Genomic DNA, 24,701 nt, shown 5'->3' with positions numbered 1-24,701 from the left:
TCGTATACGCCGTCTCTATGTCAGATATGACCAAATATGCTAACTTCTGTTTATTGGTTGCGATTAAAACTAGATGGCAACGACTGTAATTCAAGATGGCGACGAACTGGAGGCTTCCTAACATCAGCCCACAAAACAGGTGACGACCCGATAACTACGTCCACTTCTTCCACAGTCTATGGCAACTCCACAACATGCATGCTTGTGGACGTCGCCTCGGGAGCTACACTGAACCGTTGCTACCCGCTGGCCTGAACAGGAGGCTGATGTTCTTGTCCTGAAACTACTGGGAGTTCACAAGAAATAACAGCGTTGACAGAAGCACCCAGTTGGAACATTATGTTCTTTGGAACTGCAGCAGACAAACTCTGGAGAAGAATGCAGACCTACTTAACGTCCTCCACCTGCTGCCGCCTGTCTCACTCCGTCAGAGGAGACGGGAGCTGTCGGTCTGTCTCTTTGCATTTGTGTATTTTTAGGGGAAATATACACACACACACACACTAGATCAATATGCAATTGAGCGCATGGCTTTCATCATCACAGTTTCTGCCTTCGTGTTCCACAATCCTACCTTCCCCACACCCCCAAATCCTGTGTGGCGGGAACACACACACACTTGAGAGACACACACACACACACACACACACAGATCTGCCTCTCCAGTGTGTCCCGTGAAATAGCAGGAGGCAGCAGGTCCAATGTCTGAATGCCAAGTTTAGCAAATCAGAACACATCCTGCCGCTGGGAAGAAGAACCCTCTGCACCCCCCCTCACTGCAGCTAGCTGTACGCTACTGAAGATGACAGCCGCGCAGAGGAGCCTGATGCTCTCTTCTCACAGATAGTCAAGTCACAGATGTATAAGAAAAGTTAGCTTGGCACCGCTAGCTAACTTAGATATAGCCGCGAACAAATGTAATGTTACTTTACCCCGGTGGTTCTCAAACTTTTTCTGTCACCACTTTGGAGGAAGGAAAATGTTCGGGCCCCAACAACATGGGAACAAAATGGTTCAACTTTTTGAGACTCCTCCATTAATAAATGAAAGAAAATGTCAAACCAGATTGCTCCATCTGACAAAAACTAATAACATGTGGAATCACTTTGTTAAAACAATGCAAATAAAGTTATATTATGTGTATGTGCAAAAAATAACTCATATTTGGCAAAAAGCCGTTGGATCCCTGTTTTCTCTCCATAGTTTCATGTTGAAGTGTCCTTGAGCAAGGCACTGAAGCCCCAGAGCTTCACAGCAGCACAAAGCTCCTTCATTACTAAGGATGGTGACATGCAGAGAATAATCCCCCACTCGGGATTAATAAAGGATTCTTGAAAAAAAAAAAACTTTTTTTTCTGTAATACCTCCGCGCCCCACTAGAGGGTCGCGTCCCACAGTTTAGGAACGACTGCTTTATCTGGTGTTTTTCATCCAGCGGTTCTTTTTAAAAAAAAAATGTTATCAGCCAGCCGGTGAGCAAAACAAGGAGTGAGATGCTGGTACGATTACATCCTGGTAAGAAACACAAAGGCGTCGCAGCTTCAGAGAGAGACATCACTTACCGTGTTATAGTATAGAGTTTGTGTGTGTCGACTTTGTAAATACGTATTTTCTTGGTCTTATAATTCAACAAAATTTATTTTTCTTGAAATGCATAACTATCCTTTTTATTGACAAACATCATGTTCATGGCGCAATTCAAACTGTTTCTGGTCAGTGTATGTTTTCCCCAAACATGGACCTGTAGTGGTTCGCCGAAAAATGGTGGGACAATTTACAGATATGATCATTAAGTAAGTGATCATAAGTTCATTTTGAGAAGCAAATGATTTAAATGCATGAGTTTCACTCACTGCAGTTATAGGTGCAGTGCACTGAGCAGGACAGGTCCCCTCTGAAGCTACAGCTAGCGTTAGTTATTCTGCTATTTTAAGCTATTTAAGGTATGTTAAGCTATATTACGCTATTTTCAGCTATATTCAGCTTTTTCATGCTATTTTAAGCTTTTTTTGTTTGCTCTGTTCAGCTTTTTTCAGCTATATTATGCTATTTTAAGCTTTATTCAGCAATTTTCTCAAATTTTTCAGCTTTTAGCATTCCAATGCATTTTCAGCAGGAAATGCAAATTCTAGTTACTATTGTTATTAATAATATCTTACACAAGGATGGTGAAAATCATCAGTTCTCGGATGTAACTAACGATGGAAATGCCCTGCATTCCGCATAAAGGGAGTAATACAATACATGGAAGCGCTTTTCCATGTTAAGTCTATAACCAAGCACACACACAACACGCGCGCGCACACTGATCTCCATTGGACCCTCCAGGCAGAGTCTGGTGAGACAGATCCTCAGGAATGCGATAAAGAACAACACAGCACAACACAACACAACACACGCACTTCCACCCAAGAATGTTTGCAGCAGCAACATCATATAACCCCACATCACGCGCGCGCGCGCGGCAGCATCGGCTGCGTGGACGCCTGGACGGGCCAGGGCCTGTCGAGAATAGCGTGCACGCGCCGGCCCCGGTGTGGCCTCAGACCGGAGCGCGCGCACTAAACTGTGCTCCAATTAGCGGAGCGACACTGCAGCGTGCACGCCGTGCACGTCCCCGTGTCGGTCACACGGTCCTTCCAGCAAATTCCTCTCACTCACGACCCGACAACACCTTTTACACGTCATGACAGTAGCTAGCGTTAGCCAATAGCACGTATTAAAGTTATCATTTTAATAAGTGAAGTGCAGCTTGACGAGTGTGTGTGTGTGTGTGTGTGTGTGTGTGTGTGTGTGTGTGTGTGTGTGTGTGTGTGTGTGTGTGTGTGTGTGTGTGTAAAGAGCTGTCAGGTCTCGCTCTGCCGCGTGGACACAACGTAAGAGACACTGAAGGACACACTAATACAATGAAAAGGAAAAAGGAGACAAGGTGTGAAAGTGTTTCTGGACATACTTACAGGGACAGACATTTTGTTGGGTTGTCACTCTCCTTAAAAGGCTCCTGGCTTTTTAAAACGTCCGGTGGTGGTCTTCTTCTCCGTTTCTTGTTGCCTCTCTCCAGATGCTACGGTTACTTTCCCAACAGAAGGAGGGTCTTCACGGCTCCCCGGGTGTTTCTTCACGGCTCCCCGGGTGTTTCTTCACGGCTCCCCGGGTGTTTCTCACGGCTCCCCGGGTGTCGGTCCCCCTGCGCCCATTCCGTGGTGCTCTCCGCACGAAGGGCCACCGTGCAGCCGCCGGAGAAGTGGCCGGGGTTCCGTTGACTTTAGAGGGGTAGGAAACGTGTCTGCGGCGGCATACAGCGGGGTTTTGCGGCAGCAAGCGGCCGCCTCGACGTCCAGCAGAGCCGGCTATTCCTCTCCTCCGCGCGCCCCCACCTCCCGTCACCTTCCTTTCCTTCCCTTCCCTTCCCTTCCTTCCTTCCCTCTCCCTCCGCCGCCGCTTCTCTTCGGTCGCGGTTCCCTTCACGGACCCCTTTTACAAACGTGTGAAAACCTGCTGCTAAACGACGAGGCGACGATGCGGGAGGTCAAGCGACTTCCCCCCCGCTGCGGTGACAGGTCTGCCCGTGTAGTGGAGCGAGGAGAGAAGAGGAGAGGAGAGAAGAGGAGAGGACCGCCTCCGTCTGCTGCTGCCGTCCTTCTTTCCACCGGGATGATCCGGTCCAGCCTTAAAGAGACCGCCTCGCTCGGAGGGCGATAATTCCGATAGTTTACAACGCACCTTAACGTCACAGCATCTTCCCTGGAACGAGCCGGTGAAAGAACCAACGGCCCGCTGCACGCGATGCAGCGTAACATTAGAGTAACAATAGAGTAACATTAGAGTAACATTAGAGTAACAATAGAGTAACATTAGAGTAACATTAGAGTAACATTAGAGTAACAATAGAGTGACATTAGAGTAACATTAGAGTAACAATAGAGTGACATTAGAGTAACATTAGAGTAACATTAGAGTAACATTAGAGTAACAATAGAGTGATATTAGAGTAACATTAGAGTAACAATAGAGTAACATTAGAGTAACAATAGAGTAACATTAGAGTAACATTAGAGTAACAATAGAGTAACAATAGAGTAACATTAGAGTAACATTAGAGTAACAATAGAGTAACATTAGAGTAACATTAGAGTAACAATAGAGTAACATTAGAGTAACAACAGCATAACATTAGAGTAACATTAGAGTAACATTATACTAACAACAGCGTAACATTAGAGTAACAATAGAGTAACATTAGAGTGACATTAGAGTAACAATAGTGTAACATTAGCTAAGAAAGCTGTATTTGGGACAGTTGAATGGTTTATGCATGTATGACATATATATATCATATGTATATATATATATATATATATATATATATATATATATATATATATATATATATATATATACATACATTATACAACTACAGTATTATATTGTAATGTACTGCAGGCCAAAACAAAATACACACCACGGTGAATATCAAGTCTGAATACTTACAAAAAAAATTGTTTTTTAATCAACGTTACAATGTCATTTATAAAATGTTGCTGTCAACAAGCTCGGGATGAGTTGCATGTTTCTGCTCATTTTGAACAATGTGGCACAGATTTGATCACTTTCCACCACAGTGACACTGACAAAAACATACAAATAATAAAGCATTAATATTCATGAGCACACCTGTGATAACAGACAGCTGCGTGAAAATCAGTGAGTCGTTAGATGATTGGAATGGATGTATTGTCAGGATGATGTGCGGTATAAATAGCTGCTGAGCACTCCTGCTTCCTCTCTGACTCTTTTACGTGTGTGTGTGTGTGTGTGTGTGTGTGTGTGTGTGTTCTTCAGGAACAGTGAGGCTCCCTGCTGTGGTTTGAATAGCAGCAGCTATTTTCACCCACACACCTCACTTACATGCACACACAGCCAAGGTTGACCAGTATAGCACCAGAAGTGTGTGTGTGTGTGTGTGTGTGTGTGTGTGTGTGTGTGTGTGTGTGTGTGAAACAAAGTGACATGTATCTATTTTGTTATAACCTGTCTTAGTATATTTTTTATAAATATTAATAACTTTTTATTGTATTCCTTTAATTGAAAACAAATCAATCGCTCATACTGATAATTTCAAGTGAGGCCTAAATCCAGTTGCGCTGCTCGGCACCATCACAGCTCCAGTGAAGGCGGCACGTGTCCATACATAACTGCGGCAGCAGCTCGGCGTTAAAGCAATCAGCCCTCTGGCTGTCGTGTAAATAAAACAAAACACATCAGCGCCGCCGAGCAGTGAAGTCCTGACTCTGAATCCTAATCTGGTTCCGTCATTCAGGTCGCCCTCCAGAATATTGCATCCATCTGATGGACTGATTCCATCATCATTATCTCTAACTGCTTGTGTACGGGAGACCTTCACATCCCAGTGATTGGAGTGGAGCTTGAGTGGAGTGTGATGATGATGATGATGATGCTGTTTCAGGCTCCTCAGTCCTGATGGGAATTAAATGATTGCGACACATTCCCATAGAGGCCTTCCACCCGGATGAGGTGCGCGAGAACGTGTGTGAGGATAATCTCCTGTCAGCCCCGCAACATAAAAACCCCACGATCTGTGTGTGTGTGTGTGTGTGTGTGTGTGTGTGTTGAAGGAAACGTTTAGTAATCGCAGTGGTTTATATGCAACTGTCAGGAGGCGTTCTGTCTTTGAACTGTAATGAAGCAGCTTTATTCAAACACACACAGCAGCTCACCCTGCTGCTCCTCAGCCACCAGAGGAAACTGCTTCAAAGAGAGAAGCACAGGTAAGCACACCTGCAGGGTGACCCGCATGGACTCAAGGCCGCCGGGACCGAGTCATGGCGTCAGAGAGTATCTGAGTGGAGACCAGACGGTGTGGAAGCTCTTCTGATCACACGAGGACCATGCAGCAGAAACACAGTGAACATGAGGACCATGAGGGTCGTCTTGGTACTGCAGCGGTGTGAGGGACTCGATCCTCTCACCAGTCATTAACCTCCTGCTACCGTTTTAAGTCCCAGCATGCCCCATTCAGACAATCTTTTAGCACAAAATACATATTTTTCTCAATTTTTGAACCGAACGACACATTTCTTTTGACTGAAACTCCTTCCTAACAGGACAAGACTTTGTTTTATTGTGATTTTTGTTGCAGATTCTGGTTCTTTAGGTCCTAATCTTTCCATAAAGGTGTCTTATTGACGCTCCAGGAGGCTTTTTTGGGGACTCTGGCTCATATCATGCTGGATGTTCATAGTTATGATCAAAATATCTTTTAAAAGTGATTTTTTTTAAACATATACATTTTTTTTCACAAGACTTTGCTGAATAAATACATACAATAAACACAATAGAATTAATTTAAAATTCAAAGTCTCGGTCTGAAGACTTTGTGGAAACGATGCAGTTTATTGAGAACATAAACCTGAGACTGCTTACATCTCATCCCTTACCTCAATATTGACGATGTTTGGTTCATTAACATATATTACATAACGTATTTACATAATTACTTATTTCATAACGTCTCATCCTGTTCCAGGTGATCTCACATTGACGCTGGATGCAGAGGCTCTTCAGCGCCTCCTTCAGAGAGCAAACAGTCTGACACCTCCGCAAACAAAAATACATCCACCGGCATGTTTAAAATGATCCGTTTGTGTTTATTGAATATCTAATATTTACATGAATAAACAGAGCTGCACCAAGACTCCACGGTCAAGCTCGCCAGACATCCTTCCTCCTGCTTCCCTTCCTAGTTCACGAGCACACAGCACCTGAGGGTCGGGCGGTGCTCTGAGATGATGAGACGCCGATTGATTCATCGTGGTGTCGTGGTATCGATCGGCGTTACGGTGCCGAGCCCGTCCCCTGAACCCATCAATACGTCTTCTCATCAAGTAAGTACCATGTTGAATGAAAGAGGAAACAAACAGAAACAATGGAAAGCAGAATGTATCCTTTAACCCTAAAACTGAATCCGTCAGGAAGAGGACCCGGCCAGAGGACCTCACTTCCCCCACAGAGAGCTGGTGTTCGGTGAGAAGCTTGGACTCTGATTGGTCGTCAGGTGGAAGAAGCTCAGGAAACACTCGGCGACCCGCAAGCTGTCAACGCGTCAAGAGACAGAAACATAAACTCTACCGGGGGAGTAGGAACTGTCATCAGAGAGACACATGGAGCCTTCACATCTGCTCCACTGTGTGTGTGTGTGTGTGTGTGTGTGTGTGTGTGTGTGTGTGTGTGTGTGTGTGTGTGTGTGCGCAGTCAGTCTTTGGTGTTGCTCTGTCGCACAGCTTTTTCTATCTCAAACTGCCGGTGGTCGACTCGCTCCAAGAAGTTCTTCCGCTCCACGTACCTAAAAACACACACGGAGAACGTTAGTGCTGCTTTCTGCCCAAAATACAGAATACAGAGAATATAGAGAGTATAGAGAATATAGAGAGTATAGAGAGTATAGAGAGTATAGAGAATATATAGAGTATAGAGAATATAGAGAATATAGAGAGTATAGAGAATATATAGAGTATAGAGAGTATATAGAGTATAGAGAGTATAGAGAGTATAGAGAATATATAGAGTATATAGAGTATATAGAGTATAGAGAGTATAGAGAGTATAGAGAGTATAGAGAGTATATAGAGTATATAGAGTATAGAGAGTATAAAGAATAGAGAATATATAGAGTATAGAGAATATATAGAGTATAGAGAGTATAGAGAATATATAGAGTATAGAGAATATAGAGAATATAGAGAGTATAGAGAATATATAGAGTATAGAGAGTATATAGAGTATAGAGAGTATAGAGAGTATAGAGAATATATAGAGTATATAGAGTATAGAGAGTATAGAGAGTATAGAGAGTATAGAGAGTATATAGAGTATATAGAGTATATAGAGTATAGAGAGTATAAAGAATAGAGAATATATAGAGTATAGAGAATATATAGAGTATAGAGAGTATAGAGAGTATAGAGAGTATATAGAGTATAGAGAATACAGAGAATAGAGAATATATAGAGTAGAGAATATATAGAGTATAGAGAGTATAGAGAATATAGAGAATATAGAGTATAGAGAGTATAAAGAGTATAGAGAGTATAAAGAATATAGAGATTATAGAGAATAGAGAATATATAGAGTATAGAGAATATATAGAGTATAGAGAGTATAGAGAATATAGAGAATATATAGAGTATAGAGAGTATAAAGAGTATAGAGAGTATAAAGAATATAAAGAATATAGAGAGTATAGAGAGTATAGAGAATATAGAGAGTATAGAGAATATAGAGAGTATAGAGAGTATAGAGAGTATAGAGAGTATAGAGAATATAGAGAGTATAGAGAGTATAGAGAGTATAGAGAGTATAGAGAATATAGAGAGTATAGAGAATATAGAGAATATAGAGAATATAAAGAATATAGAGAGTATAGAGAACAGGAGTCATGTGCTCATCACACTCACTTTCCCACCACTAAATGTCCCACCACATCTCTTTCCACTTCAGCACAGGAAGCAGTTACGCAACCTTTCCTGCAGAGTGTGTGTGTGTGTGTGTGTGTGTATGCGTGTGTGTGTGTGTGTGTGTGAGTAGAATGATTTGAGTGCCTGTTGTGCCTAAGTGTTTCTAAATTAGCCCCCATCCTTCTGCTTGGTTGGAAGTTAGTACATGTTAAGTATGTTATCAGAGTGTGTGTGTGTTGTGCGTGTGTGTGTGTGTGTGTGTGGCACAGAACAGACTCATGTTATTTCCCGAGGGGCAGCCAGTCTTCCTGTTGGTTTCCCTCCATGCCTCCAGACTGATTCCTGCTCATATGAAATCAATGTCTCCGTTGACTCCGCGCTGTATTTTCATAATTAAGAACTCAGCGTTTCCAGCGGCTCACTGCGCTGCAGCAGCGTCAGCGTTACGAGATTATTGAATTTTAAGTGCCAATCTTGGAGATTTCCCATTTGAATAAATGTGTAAGTCACAATGGTTATTGAGCCTCCAGCCCACCGACGAAAGTATTGCAATACTTGTGTGTTTGCAGCGCGAGCAACTGAAAGTACACACACAGAAAACGCACACTTATGAAAATGAGTACGGATTTATTTGTGTTTATTCGCGTCATTCGGATCAAATGCTCCAGAGAGGAGTGGCTTATCTCCATGGAAACTGTTCATCTCCACCATCAACCATGGAAGAAATGGCCGCTACACGCACACACACACACACACACACACACACACACACACACACAACACCTACATGTTGTGTTACATCCGTCTTGATCGATGGAGATGAAGCAGTTTGACTTTCAGACGGATTTCAGAATAAACCATCTTTACTCATCCCACCACATTCACTCATTCATTGTGAGTGGATGACTTTGTTTAAGCTACACGTGTTTATCTGTAGAGCTTTGTGAGGACTCGACATCTGAATCCAACGATAAGTGCAGTATTCCTTCAGTATGACTTCATTAAGATGCAACAGGAGTACCACACACTGCAGTGCCGTGTCCCTCCACCGGGGGTGCCACACTCTCTTACCCTTCTCTTCCTCTGTTGTGGATGGCCAGCTCCTCGGTGATGCCCTCCTCCGACTTGAAAGCGTCCCAGTCCATCTTGGACTTCTCCAGCGTACTCATCTTCTGTTTCTTTGACGCCATGCGACCCAAGATGCTGGACATGCCCGCTGCCCGCTTGGCGCTGCAGACACAGGAGGAGGAGTTGAAAAACCAGCGTGCAACAGCACATTTATTGACATATTAAACTCTAATAGCTGTAAGGGGAAGAGCCTATTGTTATTAACAAAGGCCTTCCAGTAGCAGCCAATAGGAGGCAGGACTGAGACGAGGACGGCTGTCCAGTGGGCTGAAGGAATGAACAGACAAACTATTGAAGCAAAACTAGTATAAAAAAAGACACACAAACAGTTCCTCTATGCTTGTGAGGGCCATCTTTGACCAAATGCATCCCCTCACCCTCTCACCCTCACCCTCACGAGTAAACAGAGCCTCACTCCAACCTGCGGCTCACAACCAGAGCATGAATCTTTAAACCACCCGTTGAAGTAGCGAGGACAGAAAGGTCCTCGCTACTTCGCGGGTCCTCACAAAGACAGCAATATAAGTGCACACACACACACACACACACTCATCAATCCAGAAGAAGAGTGAATGCAATCAGTCAGATGGGCCAATTTAGAAGACTCGCTGCCCTTTTACACTCGGGATTGATTTAGTGAGATGGGGTTTAAATGTCACAACAACAAGGAATGGACCCGTTTAGCACGTCGCTGTCATCTTCTCTTCAGAAAAACAATCACAAATATAACAATCGAGTTTAAAAATCTATCTCTGCTGATCAGGAATAATGATATGGTGCGTTTGGCCTCATTGCCACCAGCCTCCTCAGGTGTGTATTCTGTGAGGAGGGTGAAGCTGATGTGAAGGGATTCCTTCAGCAGGAAGCGGCCGCCTCTCATTTCCTGGACGTTGTTAATCGGCGTGAACATCGGCCATTTTGTCATTCCACGATTACTAGCGTCCCTTAGAAGCTCGTACTGGAGTACTTCAAGTATGTTTCAACCAAAAGCTTAAATTCCTCTGGCACAGCCGTTGTCCAGCTGTTCAGCTGTTGTCAGCCATGTTGAGAGCCTTATGGAGGCAATCCTTCAATCATATTTGTACTCACAATTTCACATGTAGCATCTCTGATGTTTTTGTGCGACTGGACAATGTAAAGTACTTCTAATACACTGCATGTGTACTTTCAAAAGGTCAGGATGTGCTCAGGTTGACGCTTCAGCATAGAGCGAAACCTTCGTTTGGGAAATATTCTTCTTCTTCCGGTCTCCAGCATGAATGTGATTCACAAAATACCAAAAAGGTCAGATTCTGGTGTTGAAGAGGTCATCATATTTATGATGCTACTTTACTACTGCGACACAACAGCACCGCTCCAACCTGCAACACACACACACACACACACACACACACACACACACTGTAACTAGTGTGTCACACACAGTTAAAGAGGGAGTGGTGCTGATGGCTCTTTCCTGTTGTGTGTGTGTGTGTGTGTGTCCACACAAACACACACACACACACTCACAGATAGGAAATAACTCGTGGACACACTGTACTTCCTGTCTGTAGGAAGATGATTTCCCATTTCCTGTCAGGGGGTTTGGCGCGCACGTCCTCATACGATTTCATTTGCCATGGCAACAAAAAAGGAGAGGGAAAGCGCACGTGCACACAGACACACACTACGACAAACCCCTAAACACAAACTCTGAGGTCTCGTCTCATAATGGCGTCATGTTGCACAGCTCTACTGCGAGGAGGATTGTTGTGTACAGGTGTGTGCGTACAAGTGTGTGCGTACAGGTGTGTACCATCACAACGTATGTACAGGTGTGTGTGTGTGTGTGTGTGTGTGTGTGTGTGTGTACCTGGTGCCAGGAAGAGCCGGTGACGGGGCCTCCTCCTCGTCTCCACTCTCCTCCTGTTTGCTCTCCTGGCTCTTCAGGTAGATCTTCGCCTCCTTGGAGTCTGCCGATACCACTTTGTTCACCCTGGCAGTGCGACACAGACACACAATATGTGTATTGTAAAGGACAGCAGATGAACATCACTACAGTAAACAACAAAACGGACTCGACTCCGTCTCAGCTGACTCGTATGTTTCATTTGATTGTTTTGTTGTTTTTTAAAAGGCATAACTTCTCTGCTTTTAATACTTTAATGTCATGATGTTGGTTTGCTTGCGTAACATGAATATGAACTGCTCACTATTGTGCACAACACACATAAACATACCCACACATTATACATACATACATACATACATATATAAAACATATCAAATACAATATTGATGAATGTTCCCTTTCCTGAACAAATGAGTGTAATTACACAGGAACAGCATCCTTTCTGAGCCGCGACAAAAGACCAAGATCCATCAACACATATCTCATCTACACAGCTGCAGCTGAACCTCGTGCTGAAAAGTAAAGAATAAAACAGGATGCAGGCCAGTTGCTTCCGCCAACACACACACACACACACACACACACACAAAGAGAGACACATCTGCCCGGCCCCGTCGTGGGGATGAGCCATGGCGGCTATATGAGGAACAACCGCTGCGTCCTCTGGGAACAGCCGGCGCTGCAGACTCCTGGACCACGTGCATCCATCACGGTGACACTGTGGTTGCGTATGCTGATTACATGCAGGCGTAATCACACGCAGCGCTCGGCGAGGGCGAGTCTGGTCTCAGGAGAGGAGGAAGACATCGGCGTCTCGTGGAGAATAAAGCGTTCGGAGCCACGAGGGAGCCGGACACACAGCATGATGGAGGTTTGGAGCCGAAACGCCGCCGGGTCGGTGTTAATCCAGGCTGCTGATGGATAAGTTACAACCGACATCCGTGTGCTAATCTTATGCTCGTGTCGTTGGAGAGCGCACAGCTTCATGCATAATCAATCGGCTGAATCATAACCGGTGATGAACGCCCATCGAACAACAACTGTCATGGCTGCACTCACAGCTTCTCACTTAACGGTTTGCATGGTCCGAGTCCTCACAGCTCACGCTGACCGCTGCAACGCGTCTGATAGTGGTCACATCCCTCTGTGAGGGTGATGCTGCTGGAACCGATTGACAACTTCATGTCTTATTATTATATTGTGTCACTTTTATTTTAAATACACAAGACGAGGAAGTTACAAGAACTTGAACCAGAGGTCACAGAGCCACATCAAACTACATGTATGTGACTGAAGCGCAGCAGCAGAGCTTTATTTGATCTGTTTTATTCACTCTTTATTTATCATTTCATTTGATTCAAAAGCATTTCCTTTTTGTATTAGTATTCATTTATTGATTTGTTTCCTCTATCGTAGTGAATTCAGTGTTGAAATGTAGCCTCACGTCTGTCAAGAGCACTTTGTTTAAATAAAGTTACCACAACTATCCAAGGTCCTGTATTCCCTCATCCAGCCTGTGTGTGTGTGTGTGTGTGTGTGTGTGTGTGTGTGTGTGTGTGTGTGTGTGTGAGTTAGTGGCTCCACCTACTGACCAATGTGAGAAGCTCTTTGACAAACTCATTTTGAGATCATCGTTTGTGCGTCTGTGTGCAATCTGAAGTTATCTGTTCGGGTTTAAGGTGATTACACTGAATATATGGAGAAAGAATATCAAGAGAATGCCACTGTAAGTCTATTATTATTATTATTATTACTACTTTTTATTCAGCAAAGTGTCAACTTCACTGTGAGCTTTGACTCCAGGAAGCCCTGTGACAAAGGTAAGAAAAGAAAAGGTTTGACTTCTCTAGATTCAGATTAAGTGTCGTAAAAACCAAACAGGAACTCCTTTAGTCCTCTTCAGGACTCGGCTGGTGGCTCACTGCAGTCTCTTGTGGCCAGAACGGGTATTACAACAACAAATGCTGACACTTTCTTTTTACCTCCATTCACGAACAAAAACATGAACTCAGAAAGATTATTCTGGCAAATTTCTTCCCCACCTGTTTAACAGATGAGTATAGAAATATCCCAGGGACTTGTGAAGACGATCACCTGTTCTTCAGTCTACTTAGATCACAATGACTTATTTCCTTCTCCTGTGTCTCAGGCTTCCTGTCAGTGTTGTGCGTGTACGGCAGGACTCACCTCACTTCTTCTCCAGCGAAGTCAAACACTTTAGTGATGGTGACCTTCGCAGGCGCCGAAGCTTTTGTTTCCGATCTCAACGGAGCGATCGTCAACCCTGTTGTTTCCTCCTGAGGATGCACGGGTGAAGAATCAGATTAACCTTTAAAACTGTGCACGAAAATCCTCCCGCGCCCATTTTAAGTCCCAGCATGCCCCATTCAGACAATTTTTTTGCATCAAATACACAATATTTTTCCATTTTTGAACCGAGCGACACAGTTTTTTGACTGAAACTCCTTCCTAACAGGCCAATATTTTGTTTTATTGTGATTTTTGTTGCAGATTCTGATTCTTTAGGTCCTAATCTTTCCAAAAAGGTGTCTTATTGACGCTCCAGGAGGCTTTTTTGGGGAATCTGGCTCATATCATGCTGGATGTTCACAGTCACCATCAATTTTTTTTTGCAGATATACATTTTTTCACCCAAGACTTTGCTGAACAAATACAAACAATAAACACAAGTATTGGAATTAGTTTAGAACACACTCACCTTGGAGGCGGGCGTGTCCTCTTTGGGTCTGGATCCGACGTCGGACAGGAAACTGGCCCAGAGGTCGTCGGACTTCTTCTTCTGTCGCACCTCGTCTTCCTCCCGCACCGCCGGGCCCTTCCCCACCGCCTCCTGCAGAGGCCACGCCTCCTCCGCTTCTGCTCCGCCTCCGTCCTCCTCTTCCTCGTCTACTTTCAGGACGCCTTTCTTCCTCTTCCTGTGAGGATTAGATTTGTCTTGTTTGTCTCCGACCCGTCACATTTTACTCTCTAATGCTGCGGTCACATCTAAAGAGTTGTGACTTATTCATGAGAGTAGATCACAGTAGATTACAGTTTATTTGGTGTGGAAAGAACGTAGAACGTGTTTTAGATGAAATTTTAAAAATAAATCTATCTTTGATTTGGTTGCTTTTCCCCAGAAAGAAGTGTTTGTCATACACGATGTGTTCGAGGACAGTTAAAAAAAAAAAATCTGACTATAAAGTTTTGTTTTTTTAACAGCTTCTAAATATGATAAACGGTGTATTATTTGCAATATATATATATCTTTTTAAATGCCATTCTTGGGGAAACTGGGAGGCCCATATTGTCCAAATATCAGAATGTATAAAGTTCAGCCTTTTATCTGTAATCATTCAACTATCAATGCGTTCCTATGACTGTAACTCAACGTGTACATGTTGTGTTCTTGTAACAACACGCTTTTCAGAGGAGAGGTTTAACGTTTCGGGGTTCGACATCAGGGTTTCTGCTCATTTGTAGTCTGCAAAGCTGCCGTGACCCCAGTGTTCCCAGTGTTCCCAGTGTTCCCAGTTGTCCTGAGGTTGTCGTGTGAACTTGAGTGGTTTTGCAGACTCCCGTCGAGGAGCGTGCAGAGAGCCCCAACGTGCTCCTGTGGACTGGATGACATTCAAACAGCACTCTCTCGATCCTCTCACCTCACGGCGATGTCATTTTTCTTCCGCTTCTTCTTGCTGACGTCGCCGGGATGCGGCACGCTGTCGCCCTCGTGCAGAGGCTCTTCCTTTTCACACTCGTTCATGTCGTCCTCGCTGAGGTCATCGTCTGCGGAGGGGGAGCAGGTGGACAGAGGGCTGATTAACAGAAGTATAGATTATATAACAATACCACAAATTTACAGAATTTTAGCAAAACCCTTCCTTGACACTTTGGATGTAACGTGCTATTATTGTTGTACAAATGTCTGATTTTTGTTAGAAATATATCAAAGGTTGGTCCTGCTAACTATATATACACACATATATACACATATATATATATATATATATATATATATATATATATATATATATATATATATATATATATACATATATACACATATATATACATATATACACATATATACATATACACACACACACACATGACTTATGACTTATTTGTTGGCACGTGACATGCTAATCCTTTCCCATAACTTCTGTGTGAACTAGAGTCCAATAACGGTGAAATAACAAACAACTTACAGCAGCGTTAACTAGTAGCAGATATGTAAAATGTGTGGAAATAAACATCGCTGGATTGGTCTAATTCAAGCCGGAAGTAGCGGCAGGTGTATGTTTTCGTATCGGGTCTGGATCCTCGTCATAAAAAGCGTGTGTGCAGCTGCTGAGGGCAACAACAAACAAATCCCCATTTTCTGAACGGAGTCTGGTGGACGAGCTCCCGCGGAGGACCGTCGCGTTGAGCGGTTCAGAGGCTACTACGCCGGCCGAGTGTTCCACACTGCGGCCAGTTCATCGTGCTGGACGCGTAGCTCGTGGGAGAGCTGACCTTAGTCCCCTTTTATGTGACCATAATTGGCCAAACTTTAAGCATTTAAGCCCCCGAAAACCTCCCATGCGGCACCCCCCTTTGATGTAGCCGACGTACATGTGAACCACAAGGTGTGTACCTGCCCTCACCTGATGGGACGTAGTCTGCATCTTCATTAGACGAATATCCGTCAGAGTCGTAGTCAGAAATGTTCATTATGTTTGGTGGGAAAGGCTTCGGACTATTAGTGAAGTAACGTTAGCGTTACTTGGGGGAGACAATGCTAACGTTACAAGGTGCCAGTGCGTTTTCTATTAGCTCATTCACGGCGTTCGCTACGTAAACCTAACTGGCTTCAACGTCCTCCTCGTAAAAGACAAATACAGTTGAATTGCTGCTCTTTCAAGTCTGTACAGGACACAAATGATTTAAAGGTGCGAAGTGTATGAAACAGGGACGCTGCCTCAGTGAGGAATACAGTGTAACGTCCTGTGGCAAAGGACGGCAAGCTCAAAGGCTCAAACTGTTCGACTGTTGCGCACGTCTTATTTTGTGGCGACGACCAGGCAACGTTAAGATGCACTAGCGCCACCTACAGGGCCGGAGGGCAGGTTCTGCTATTTATTGGGAATGAAAACAATCGAGCAGTGATTCGAGCAAGTGCAATCATTTAAGTTTTTAATACTTACAAATGTAATGTTAAATATAGATTTTTTTTGTTTAAACTTTAATTTCAAAGATATTTTGCTTTTACACAGATCTTGTAAACAAAATACAAGTCTTGATAAACAGTCAAGTTAATGCATTGCTTTACCTATATTGTCAATGTTATGTCATTTTTATGATCACAAAAAGGGCAGTACCAAATAAATATTTCAGGATATCCAGCAAAAGCAAAATGTATGCCATTATCTGAATTAGATTTTTTTTTGTGCCTTTTTAAAAAAAATTTTTTTTACATTTGGCAGCTTTAGTTACTTTTCAGATGAATATTTATTTATATTGTAGCCCCTTCCCATACATGCAGATGTGTTGATGCTGATTGCTGATTGAGGGTAAAGCGTTCAGTCATGTGATGAGAAAAGACTTCTTATACTGAATAAAATAAAATAAAATAAAAAAAGTTGCTGCATTAGAGGACTTTAGAACTGGTTTAGGACCAGCAGAGGATGCTGTTTTGCTAAAATACGGTCTGAGACCCTCATGAGACTAATCCCAATGTCCACACTAAACCTTCAAGCCCTGAACCCTCAGGGACTTAATGACCTCACCTCTAAGTGGTTGAGTGTGAGAGTCTGTGAGGGCTTAACTGTGTAAACATGAATGGGACAGGACTTTGCTGCGACATAAAACATATTGTGTACAATTGTCTATTCATTTTATACTTTTTATTCACTGATTTGAGCGTCTTCCTCACAAGATGAGAAATCATTTTAAATTATCCATTTACTCGTTTTGTCAAAACAAAATGTTTGAATTTCAAATAAATACATGCTTGTATTCTTCTTGTATCATTTTTAAACATTTTGTGGGTCCACAGTCTGTCTCATGTTCACTAAAAGTATCGTCCGCGTTATGAAACCTCGAGCTGTTACAGTCGTCCCCATTTTTGCAACCAATGAACAGAAGTTACCATGAATGGAATGAGGAGTGACGTAAAGACGCCGTATATGACTCTGGAAGCAGCAGCGACCTGTCAATCACCTTGTAGCCCCGCCCCTAAAGCGTCCCCTGCTTTATGGTCTGTTTGACTCTAAATGAGCAGAATGTACTAAATGAACATCACGCTGAAGCATAGACTTCTATACAACCAGAGGAGTCGCCCCCTGGTGGTCAGGAGAGAGAATGCAGCTTCAACACATGAAGCATAGACTTCTTTACAACCAGAGGAGTCGCCCCCTGGTGGTCAGGAGAGAGAATGCAGCTTTAACACATGAAGCATAGACTTCTATACAACCAGAGGAGTCGCCCCCTGGTGGTCAGGAGAGAGAATGCAGCTTTAATATGAAGCATAGACTTCTATACAACCAGAGGAGTCGCCCCCTGGTGGTCAGGAGAGAGAATGCAGCTTTAATACATGAAGCATAGACTTCTATACAACCAGAGGAGTCGCACCCTGGTGGTCAGGAGAGAGAATGCAGCTTTAACACATGAAGCATAGACTTCTATACAACCAGAGGAGTCGCCCCCTGGTGGTCAGGAGAGAGAATGCAGCTTTAACACATGAAGCATAGACTTCTATACAACCAGGGAGTCTCCCCCTGGTGGTCAGGAGAGAGAATGCAGGTTTTAAGACACTTCTGTGTAGGCGTCACTCTGCAGAACCGGAGGATAAAGTCTGTTATAAACCCGTAGGATGTATCGGGTCCAGTCCAGTGTATAATATGTTAAAGGGGAGCATTTAAAAAGCCACTTTTACTTACTTTACTTTTTTTGTAGTTAAATAAATCCCTGTTAATGTAATTTATCATATTCTGATGTCACGTCAAACTGCGTCTATCCGGGCGTCATGTCGCCAAACAAAGCACAGAACCCAGTAAACACCCGACGACACCGTCATACGTCCTCACCACGCAGGACAAAAAGCCAGATCTAGTCATTGTTAGCAGGGTGTCTTTGTCCAGTGAGCATGAACATGTAATAAGCAAAAGATGTAAGATGTTGATGTAAGGATCCGTGCGAGCAGCGGGCAAAGACCTTTAAAGAAAAGAGAAGCATATTAGATAAATGATGAGATAATGTGTCTGTTGAACTAGAACCAATCATGGACACCTTGAATGAGACAAGGTGACTGATACAGAACAGCACCCTTACTTCAGTGTGTGTGTGTGTGTGTGTGTGTGTGTGTGTGTGTGTGTGTGTGTGTGTGTGTGTGTGTGTAGGTAGGTGTGTGTGCATATGAGTCATATCATGAATGCTGTTGGTTGTTATCCAGGACTAAATTACTGGTCGTGATCAGTGCAGGTATAAACAAATTATGGGAAAAAAAAAGATGGAGCGGGTTAAAAAGTGGAAAACCACTAATGAATTCTTCAAATCTCCAAAATCTCCCTCGTGAGAGCTACTTTTTTTTGCGACAGGTAGTCAAACAGGTGTGTGATATTTATTTAAGTTAAGTTTAAATTCAACCCCCGAACAAACCTCTTTGGAAATCAAAGTCTCCCATTTTGTTTTTTTTTTAAGGAAGACCACAGACGGTGTGTTACGAGACAGTAAAGATCATAAAGACGCGGCGAGAGATGCACAAAGAGCGGCGGCCATTATTCCCAAATAACCCATAATTGCCGTGTCAGAATGTAATGTGTTTAGGTGGCTGGCGTGCAGCTCCATCTGAAGATTACCTGAATGGCCAGTGATTAAGTGTAATTTGCACATGTTATTAACAGTGAGAGGAGGGGGGGGGCTGGTCATCTCTGCGGGTTGAGTGGCGAGGACGACCAATTAGCTCGGTGATCAAATAGTGTACGAAAACCAAGTAAAGTGACATCGTGTTGTTAGTTTAGTGTTTGATCGTGGCGACCATGAGCTGAAAGTGAGCCGGGTTCAAAACCCCGCAGTGTTTCACACCTCTCACAAAAATCTGACACAACAATGTGATGTCCAGGTTGTTTTTTTTTCATTTTTACAAAAAAATAAAAAAATACTGAATACACCAATGCAGCTGAAGGGGCTTCAGAGTGAAGAATAGAGCACATTTTAAAATGTTTAAGTTTCTCTAAGAAGAAACAATACGTAGTGGAGTTGGAAAACAAAAGTTTTCCAACTCCATGGTTCAGGGCCTTAACAACATCCCACATACTAATAACACACCTTTTTGGAAAGGCTAGGACATAAAGAATCAGCCTTAGAGATAGAGTAAGGAACCTTAGAGAGAGGGTAAGGAACCTTAGAGATAGGGTAAGGAGCCTTAAAGATAAGGAAAGGAGCCTTAGAGAGAGGGTAAGGAACCTTAGAGATAGGGTAAGGAGCCTTAGAGATACGGTAAGGAACCTTAGAGAGAGGGTAAGGAGCCTTAGAGATAGGGTAAGGAACCTTAGAGATAGGGTAAGGAACCTTAGAGAGAGGGTAAGGAGCCTTAGAGATAGGGTAAGGAACCTTAGAGATAGGGTAAGGAGCCTTAGAGATACGGTAAGGAACCTTAGAGAGAGGGTCAGGAGCCTTAGAGATAGGGTAAGGAACCTTAGAGATAGGGTAAGGAACCTTAGAGATAGGGTAAGGAACCTTAGAGATAGGGTAAGGAGCCTTAAAGATAAGGAAAGGAGCCTTAGAGAGAGGGTAAGGAACCTTAGAGATAGGGTAAGGAGCCTTAGAGATACGGTAAGGAACCTTAGAGAGAGGGTAAGGAGCCTTAGAGATAGGGTCAGGAGCCTTAGAGATAGGGTAAGGAACCTTAGAGATAGGGTAAAGAACCTTAGAGATAGGGTAAGGAACCTTAGAGATAGGGTAAGGAGCCTTAGAGATAGGGTAAGGAACCTTAGAGATAGGGTAAGGAGCTCGGACATCAGGAGGGAGCTTGGAGTTGAGCCGTTGATCCTTCATATCCAAAGGAGTCAGCTGAGGTTCAGCATCTCATCAGGATGCGTCCTGACGCCTCCCATTAGAGGTTCTCCAGACACGTTCAACTGGGAAAAAACCCTGCAGAAGACCCAGGACACGCTGGAGGGATTATATCTCCTGGCTAATCTGGGAACGCCTCCAGATCCCCCAGAACGAGCTGGAACATGTTGCGGGTGAGAGGGAAGTCTGGGTCGGTCTGCTGGGCTGCTGCCACCGAGACCCGACCCCGGATAAGAGGCTGAACATGGATGGATGGATGGAAGGAAGAGAAGTTTGGAAGGAAGAGAGTTGAAGATGAATGAAGAACGTATACGATCACTCCGTCCTGATGTGGCCTCGCGGCCGGAGCACCAAGCGCACAGCGCCGGATGCTCGTCACCCAACAGAAATAGAACTCTAATCCGAAATTTCTGCTGTTTCCTTTTTCTGCTTTTGTGTGAGAATGAGAGTCTAAAGACCTTTGATGGATTTAGTGTGTGTGTGTGTGTGTGTGTGTGTGTGTGTGTGTGGATCCCAGGATGATCCCAGCCTCTCTAAATGCTAATGATGTGTGCAGGTGAGCGATCGAGAGAGCCCTGCTTCGGACCAGCAGGGGAGCACATGGAATATAATCAACCTCTGCTCAGGCTCCCTCATTCACTGCGAAAAAAATAATCACAATGGTGGAGCAAGGGGTTGTATTTTAGCTGTATTACCTGAGGTGCCTTGTGTGTCATCTATTTCACTCAATATAGCATTTATAGACACGCTCAGCTCAGAGGAGCTCCGGTTTAAAGAGAGAAATGTATTTCCCCGAAACAAAGACAGCATTGGATTTACTGTATGTATAATTCATATATATTATTGTGTTCATGCTATCGTTCATATGATTTCTCGCCTCATTAATGATCGAATAGTTTATGAAAATTGAGAACTCACCCTGTTCGGTCCAGGTAGCCTACCTTTAGACCACGACGGGAGCAAAAGATCTCTTCCCAGTCCGTTGTGCTGGTTAGCATCACAACTGGGCTAACATTAGCGTTCAACAGCGGCCTGGCAGGGTGAAGAGTCGGTGGTGCAGCTGAGCGAGTCAGTCTAGTCTCTTTCACGAACAGCAAATCGAAGCAGGTGAAGTTCTCTGTGACGGTAAGACCTGGAGTCCATCTGGCAGACCGAGCAACGCGCCTCTGTGTCGGGGTTTGAACTTGCTGAATGCTGTATGCTAATTGCTAAAGCTAACTGCTGGCAGACCGAGCAACGCGCCTCTGCGTCGGGGTTTGAACTTGCTGAATGCTGTATGCTAATTGCTAAAGCTAACTGCTAACTGAGTCGCTGTCCGTCCTCCTCCCAGCTGAGTAGTCTCCTGGTGGGCGAGAGGACGAAACAAAAATACAAGCCCTCTTCTCGTTTCAACCAGTAAACACGCTATGAAGCTATGAAATGCTACCTGTACCTTCTTTGGGGCCGCTCTACTTCTTTGTCCGCTCGTGTTGGACTGAGCACAGACAGTGACTCCATCTATAGGAACGAGTGGTGTTCCAAGGAAGGCCGAGCCGGCGCTAGGTGGTTAGCATGCTAACTTTACTAGATATCTCTGCAACATGAGACATAGAGGTCTGTGACATGACGCCTCCTGACATTCTGATGGTCATGTTACTTCACCTTGGTGGTTAAACTAAACCAGATCTTAACTACCTTTTAAAAACCATGGCACCCATATATGGGTGTTTTTAGTATTTTTTGCAAATACAACATATAAATCACAAGAATATATATCGATGTTTACACCAAATTAAACACCAGCCTTTGCTGCAAGAATCAGTCAGCCATTTAAAAAAAACTCCAACAGAAAGAAAGATAATCATAAAAGTATATAAAAAAAACAACACTTTGAAACTTTGAACATTTTAAAACTTTGAGGTAGGATTTATGAGAAGTTTAAAGCTTACGAACGCATCATTTCAAGGTAAAAATCATGCTGAAAGTGCTTTTTTTCTAGGCGGACCTGAAAACTTTACATTACACACTGTGTGTCATCTTCATTTACTCTTAACCAGTAACATCTGAGCAAAACTTAACATTATACTTGTTTATTAACTCCAAGATTATTCAAATAGCTCGAGTGGTCGCAGAGACACAGACGCTTCAGTTTAATGTCATTTTCAAGCAGAAACCTAAAGAGAGGCTCTGTGTTTAAACAATGCAGCTTTAAACTGCTTCAAAACATTTATAAATCCTCGTGAAATGAGATTTCTCTCGTTCTGGCGAGCCTCTCGGTCGGCGCTGTCGTGTCATTTTCTTTTGAATAACTTGAGCAATCTGAATGCGGGATGAGCGCCGTCTCCAGAGTGACATGCTCCGCGGTGGACTTCTTTGTGTCCTATTGTGGCCGCCTCTCCAGCTCCCCGTTTCCTGGATCCGTCAATGACGCTGAAATAGCTCACCGGTTGCATCCTTTTCTCTTTCTGCCCAGCGAGACCTCTGTTCCTTCTCAAAGAACAGAGGTCTGCAGTGCTGCGCTGCTGCTGGGTCTCCTTTGATGCTGAGGACAGCGCAGGCCGTATGAAAGCAGATGAAACTGAGCCCCCCCGCCCCCACCAGCACTCACAACTTGGTAATTGGGAATTCGGGGAAGCAACAAAATAGGCTTTTCCACAGTTTCCTTCTCCCCGAACTCATGGAGTCATTTGTCCTGCTATGTCAGTTTCTAATATTTATATATGATGTGGTATGAACCTAAACTAAGCCTCTGAGCTTGAACCAGTGGGCCGGATGAGTTCATTACTGAGATAAGATATTAATACAAAATAAAATGATTCTATTGGTCTTTACATATTGAGAGTCCTGAGCAAGGTGGGCCTGGATTTTGTGGTCATTTATATGGACAACAGTATTTGTTTGCAGCGAACTTTATTCCTCCTCTCGCCGTTGACAAGCTGCAGCACTCTTATTGTGGCGATACAAGGGTCTGTTTCCTGTTTTATTTTGTAGTGGTGTGTCCAGTGTGTCTCTGCACTTCCTGCTGGTGTTTGGTTGTGTGTTCCCTTCACGTGTGCACCTCCTCTTGTGTTTAAATCCCGTGTGTCTCCTGGTTTTTGATTAAATTGACTTCTTGAACTCTTTCTACGGCGTTTCGGGTCCTTTAAACCACAACCTGACGCTCATCGTGCAGGCCGGTGTCGTTCCCGCTGTTAGCGCCGTCCCGACCCGCGGCGTCGTTTGGGAAGCGTAGCGCCCGTCCAGGTCAACGCTGACCCCTCAGGAAGAACATTGTGGTGCCATTGTGTGCCCTGTTCGCACCGTCAGCTGCAGACTCTCAACCCTTTGAGCTTGAATGAAGGGTTTTGCGATGCCATTGGCGTCATGGAGGGTTAGCGTTAGCCAGCTGCATTCATTTAACCCCACAGGACAGCAGCGGCTGTTGCAGACACACCTCTTTTGTTGATATTTATCTACTTTTTACTCCTGCAGACGCTGTATTATTTATATTGCAATATGTCCTGATGGGGAGAGTTATTGTATGTGCTTCCAGGCCCTCTGGATCTGGGCTGCCAGAAAGCTTTCACAGACGTCACCAGGACCTGGAGGTCATGATCCTTTGAAAGAACCTCTTCCTCCTGTGGGAGATTGATTTCGCACACACTAAGTAACCCCAAACCTTATTTCAGACATGGATCCATGCGGGTCAATAGTTTACGGCGCACCAGCTCTATTCATAACTGTCCCTGTAACCAGATTCGGGCGTGCAGGGTGAGCTGCATTGAGTGCAGCGAGACGAGATTGAGGCAAAGCAGAGCAGGATGATCTGGTTCAGAGCGCGGACGCAACACGCCGACCGATCGTAACTCAATCCGCGCGGCTGCACCACGATGCGGCGTCCGAGCCGACGGACGCGCGGCCTCCTCGCCGCTCAATCCAACCAACATGTCGATGTTAGAGGTATAAAAGCAGGATGGTCTAATGAAAACAGTCCGTCTCCGTCATCACTTACAACCCAGTAGACGTGTGCGCCCGACCTCTTCTCTTGCACAGCGAAGACACAACCTTCAACGCTGTGTGTTACCAAACAGCAACCAAACAATGCTGCAAAGTCCACTTTTAACCCGCTGAACACTGAGGAACCAGCGTTGTCTCCAGACCTCCTTCTCCCTGTTTGAGTCGTCGTAGGAACCCCA

At 44.1% G+C, this 24,701-nt stretch overlaps 3 protein-coding genes across 4 annotated transcripts in view; 1 reads left to right on the top strand and 2 right to left on the bottom strand.

Moving 5' to 3' along the window:
* Nucleotides 1-3,565, bottom strand: part of bcar1 (BCAR1 scaffold protein, Cas family member) — a 65,281-nt gene extending 61,716 nt beyond the window's left edge. Inside the window, exon 1 of the mRNA XM_068603379.1 lies at nt 2,958-3,565. Coding sequence (XP_068459480.1) covers nt 2,958-2,969 — 12 coding nt within the window. The 5' untranslated portion in view covers nt 2,970-3,565. The remainder of the gene's footprint in view (nt 1-2,957) is intronic.
* A 2,859-nt stretch (nt 3,566-6,424) lies between these two features.
* cfdp1 (craniofacial development protein 1) lies at nt 6,425-21,572 on the bottom strand. Of its 2 annotated transcripts, none has more exons than XM_068603481.1 (7): nt 21,466-21,572; nt 15,153-15,279; nt 14,213-14,429; nt 13,681-13,790; nt 11,455-11,577; nt 9,546-9,704; nt 6,425-7,363 (listed from the first exon to the last, which is right to left on the bottom strand). In XM_068603481.1, exons 2-7 carry the CDS (start codon nt 15,254-15,256, stop codon nt 7,273-7,275), a joined length of 804 nt encoding a protein of 267 aa, XP_068459582.1. In that variant the 5' UTR covers nt 15,257-15,279; nt 21,466-21,572; the 3' UTR covers nt 6,425-7,272. The 2 variants fall into 2 exon arrangements, with proteins under 2 accessions (XP_068459582.1, XP_068459581.1); XM_068603480.1 differs by lacking the exon at nt 21,466-21,572 and adding an exon at nt 16,140-16,494 and having other exon boundaries at nt 6,426-7,363.
* Nucleotides 21,573-21,618: 46 nt separating this feature from the next.
* Nucleotides 21,619-24,701, top strand: part of gal (galanin/GMAP prepropeptide) — a 17,555-nt gene continuing 14,472 nt past the window's right edge. The window contains exon 1 of the mRNA XM_068603484.1: nt 21,619-21,672. The gene's annotated coding sequence lies outside the window, so the exon portion shown is untranslated. The remainder of the gene's footprint in view (nt 21,673-24,701) is intronic.

This window comes from Clinocottus analis, unplaced genomic scaffold (genome assembly GCF_023055335.1).
Source record: "Clinocottus analis isolate CAN_PGR_092001 unplaced genomic scaffold, fCliAna1.0.p SCAF_6, whole genome shotgun sequence".
NCBI lineage: Eukaryota > Metazoa > Chordata > Actinopteri > Perciformes > Cottidae > Clinocottus > Clinocottus analis.
Note: the sequence above shows the minus strand (reverse complement) of the source record. Positions and strands in the feature narration are given on the sequence as shown.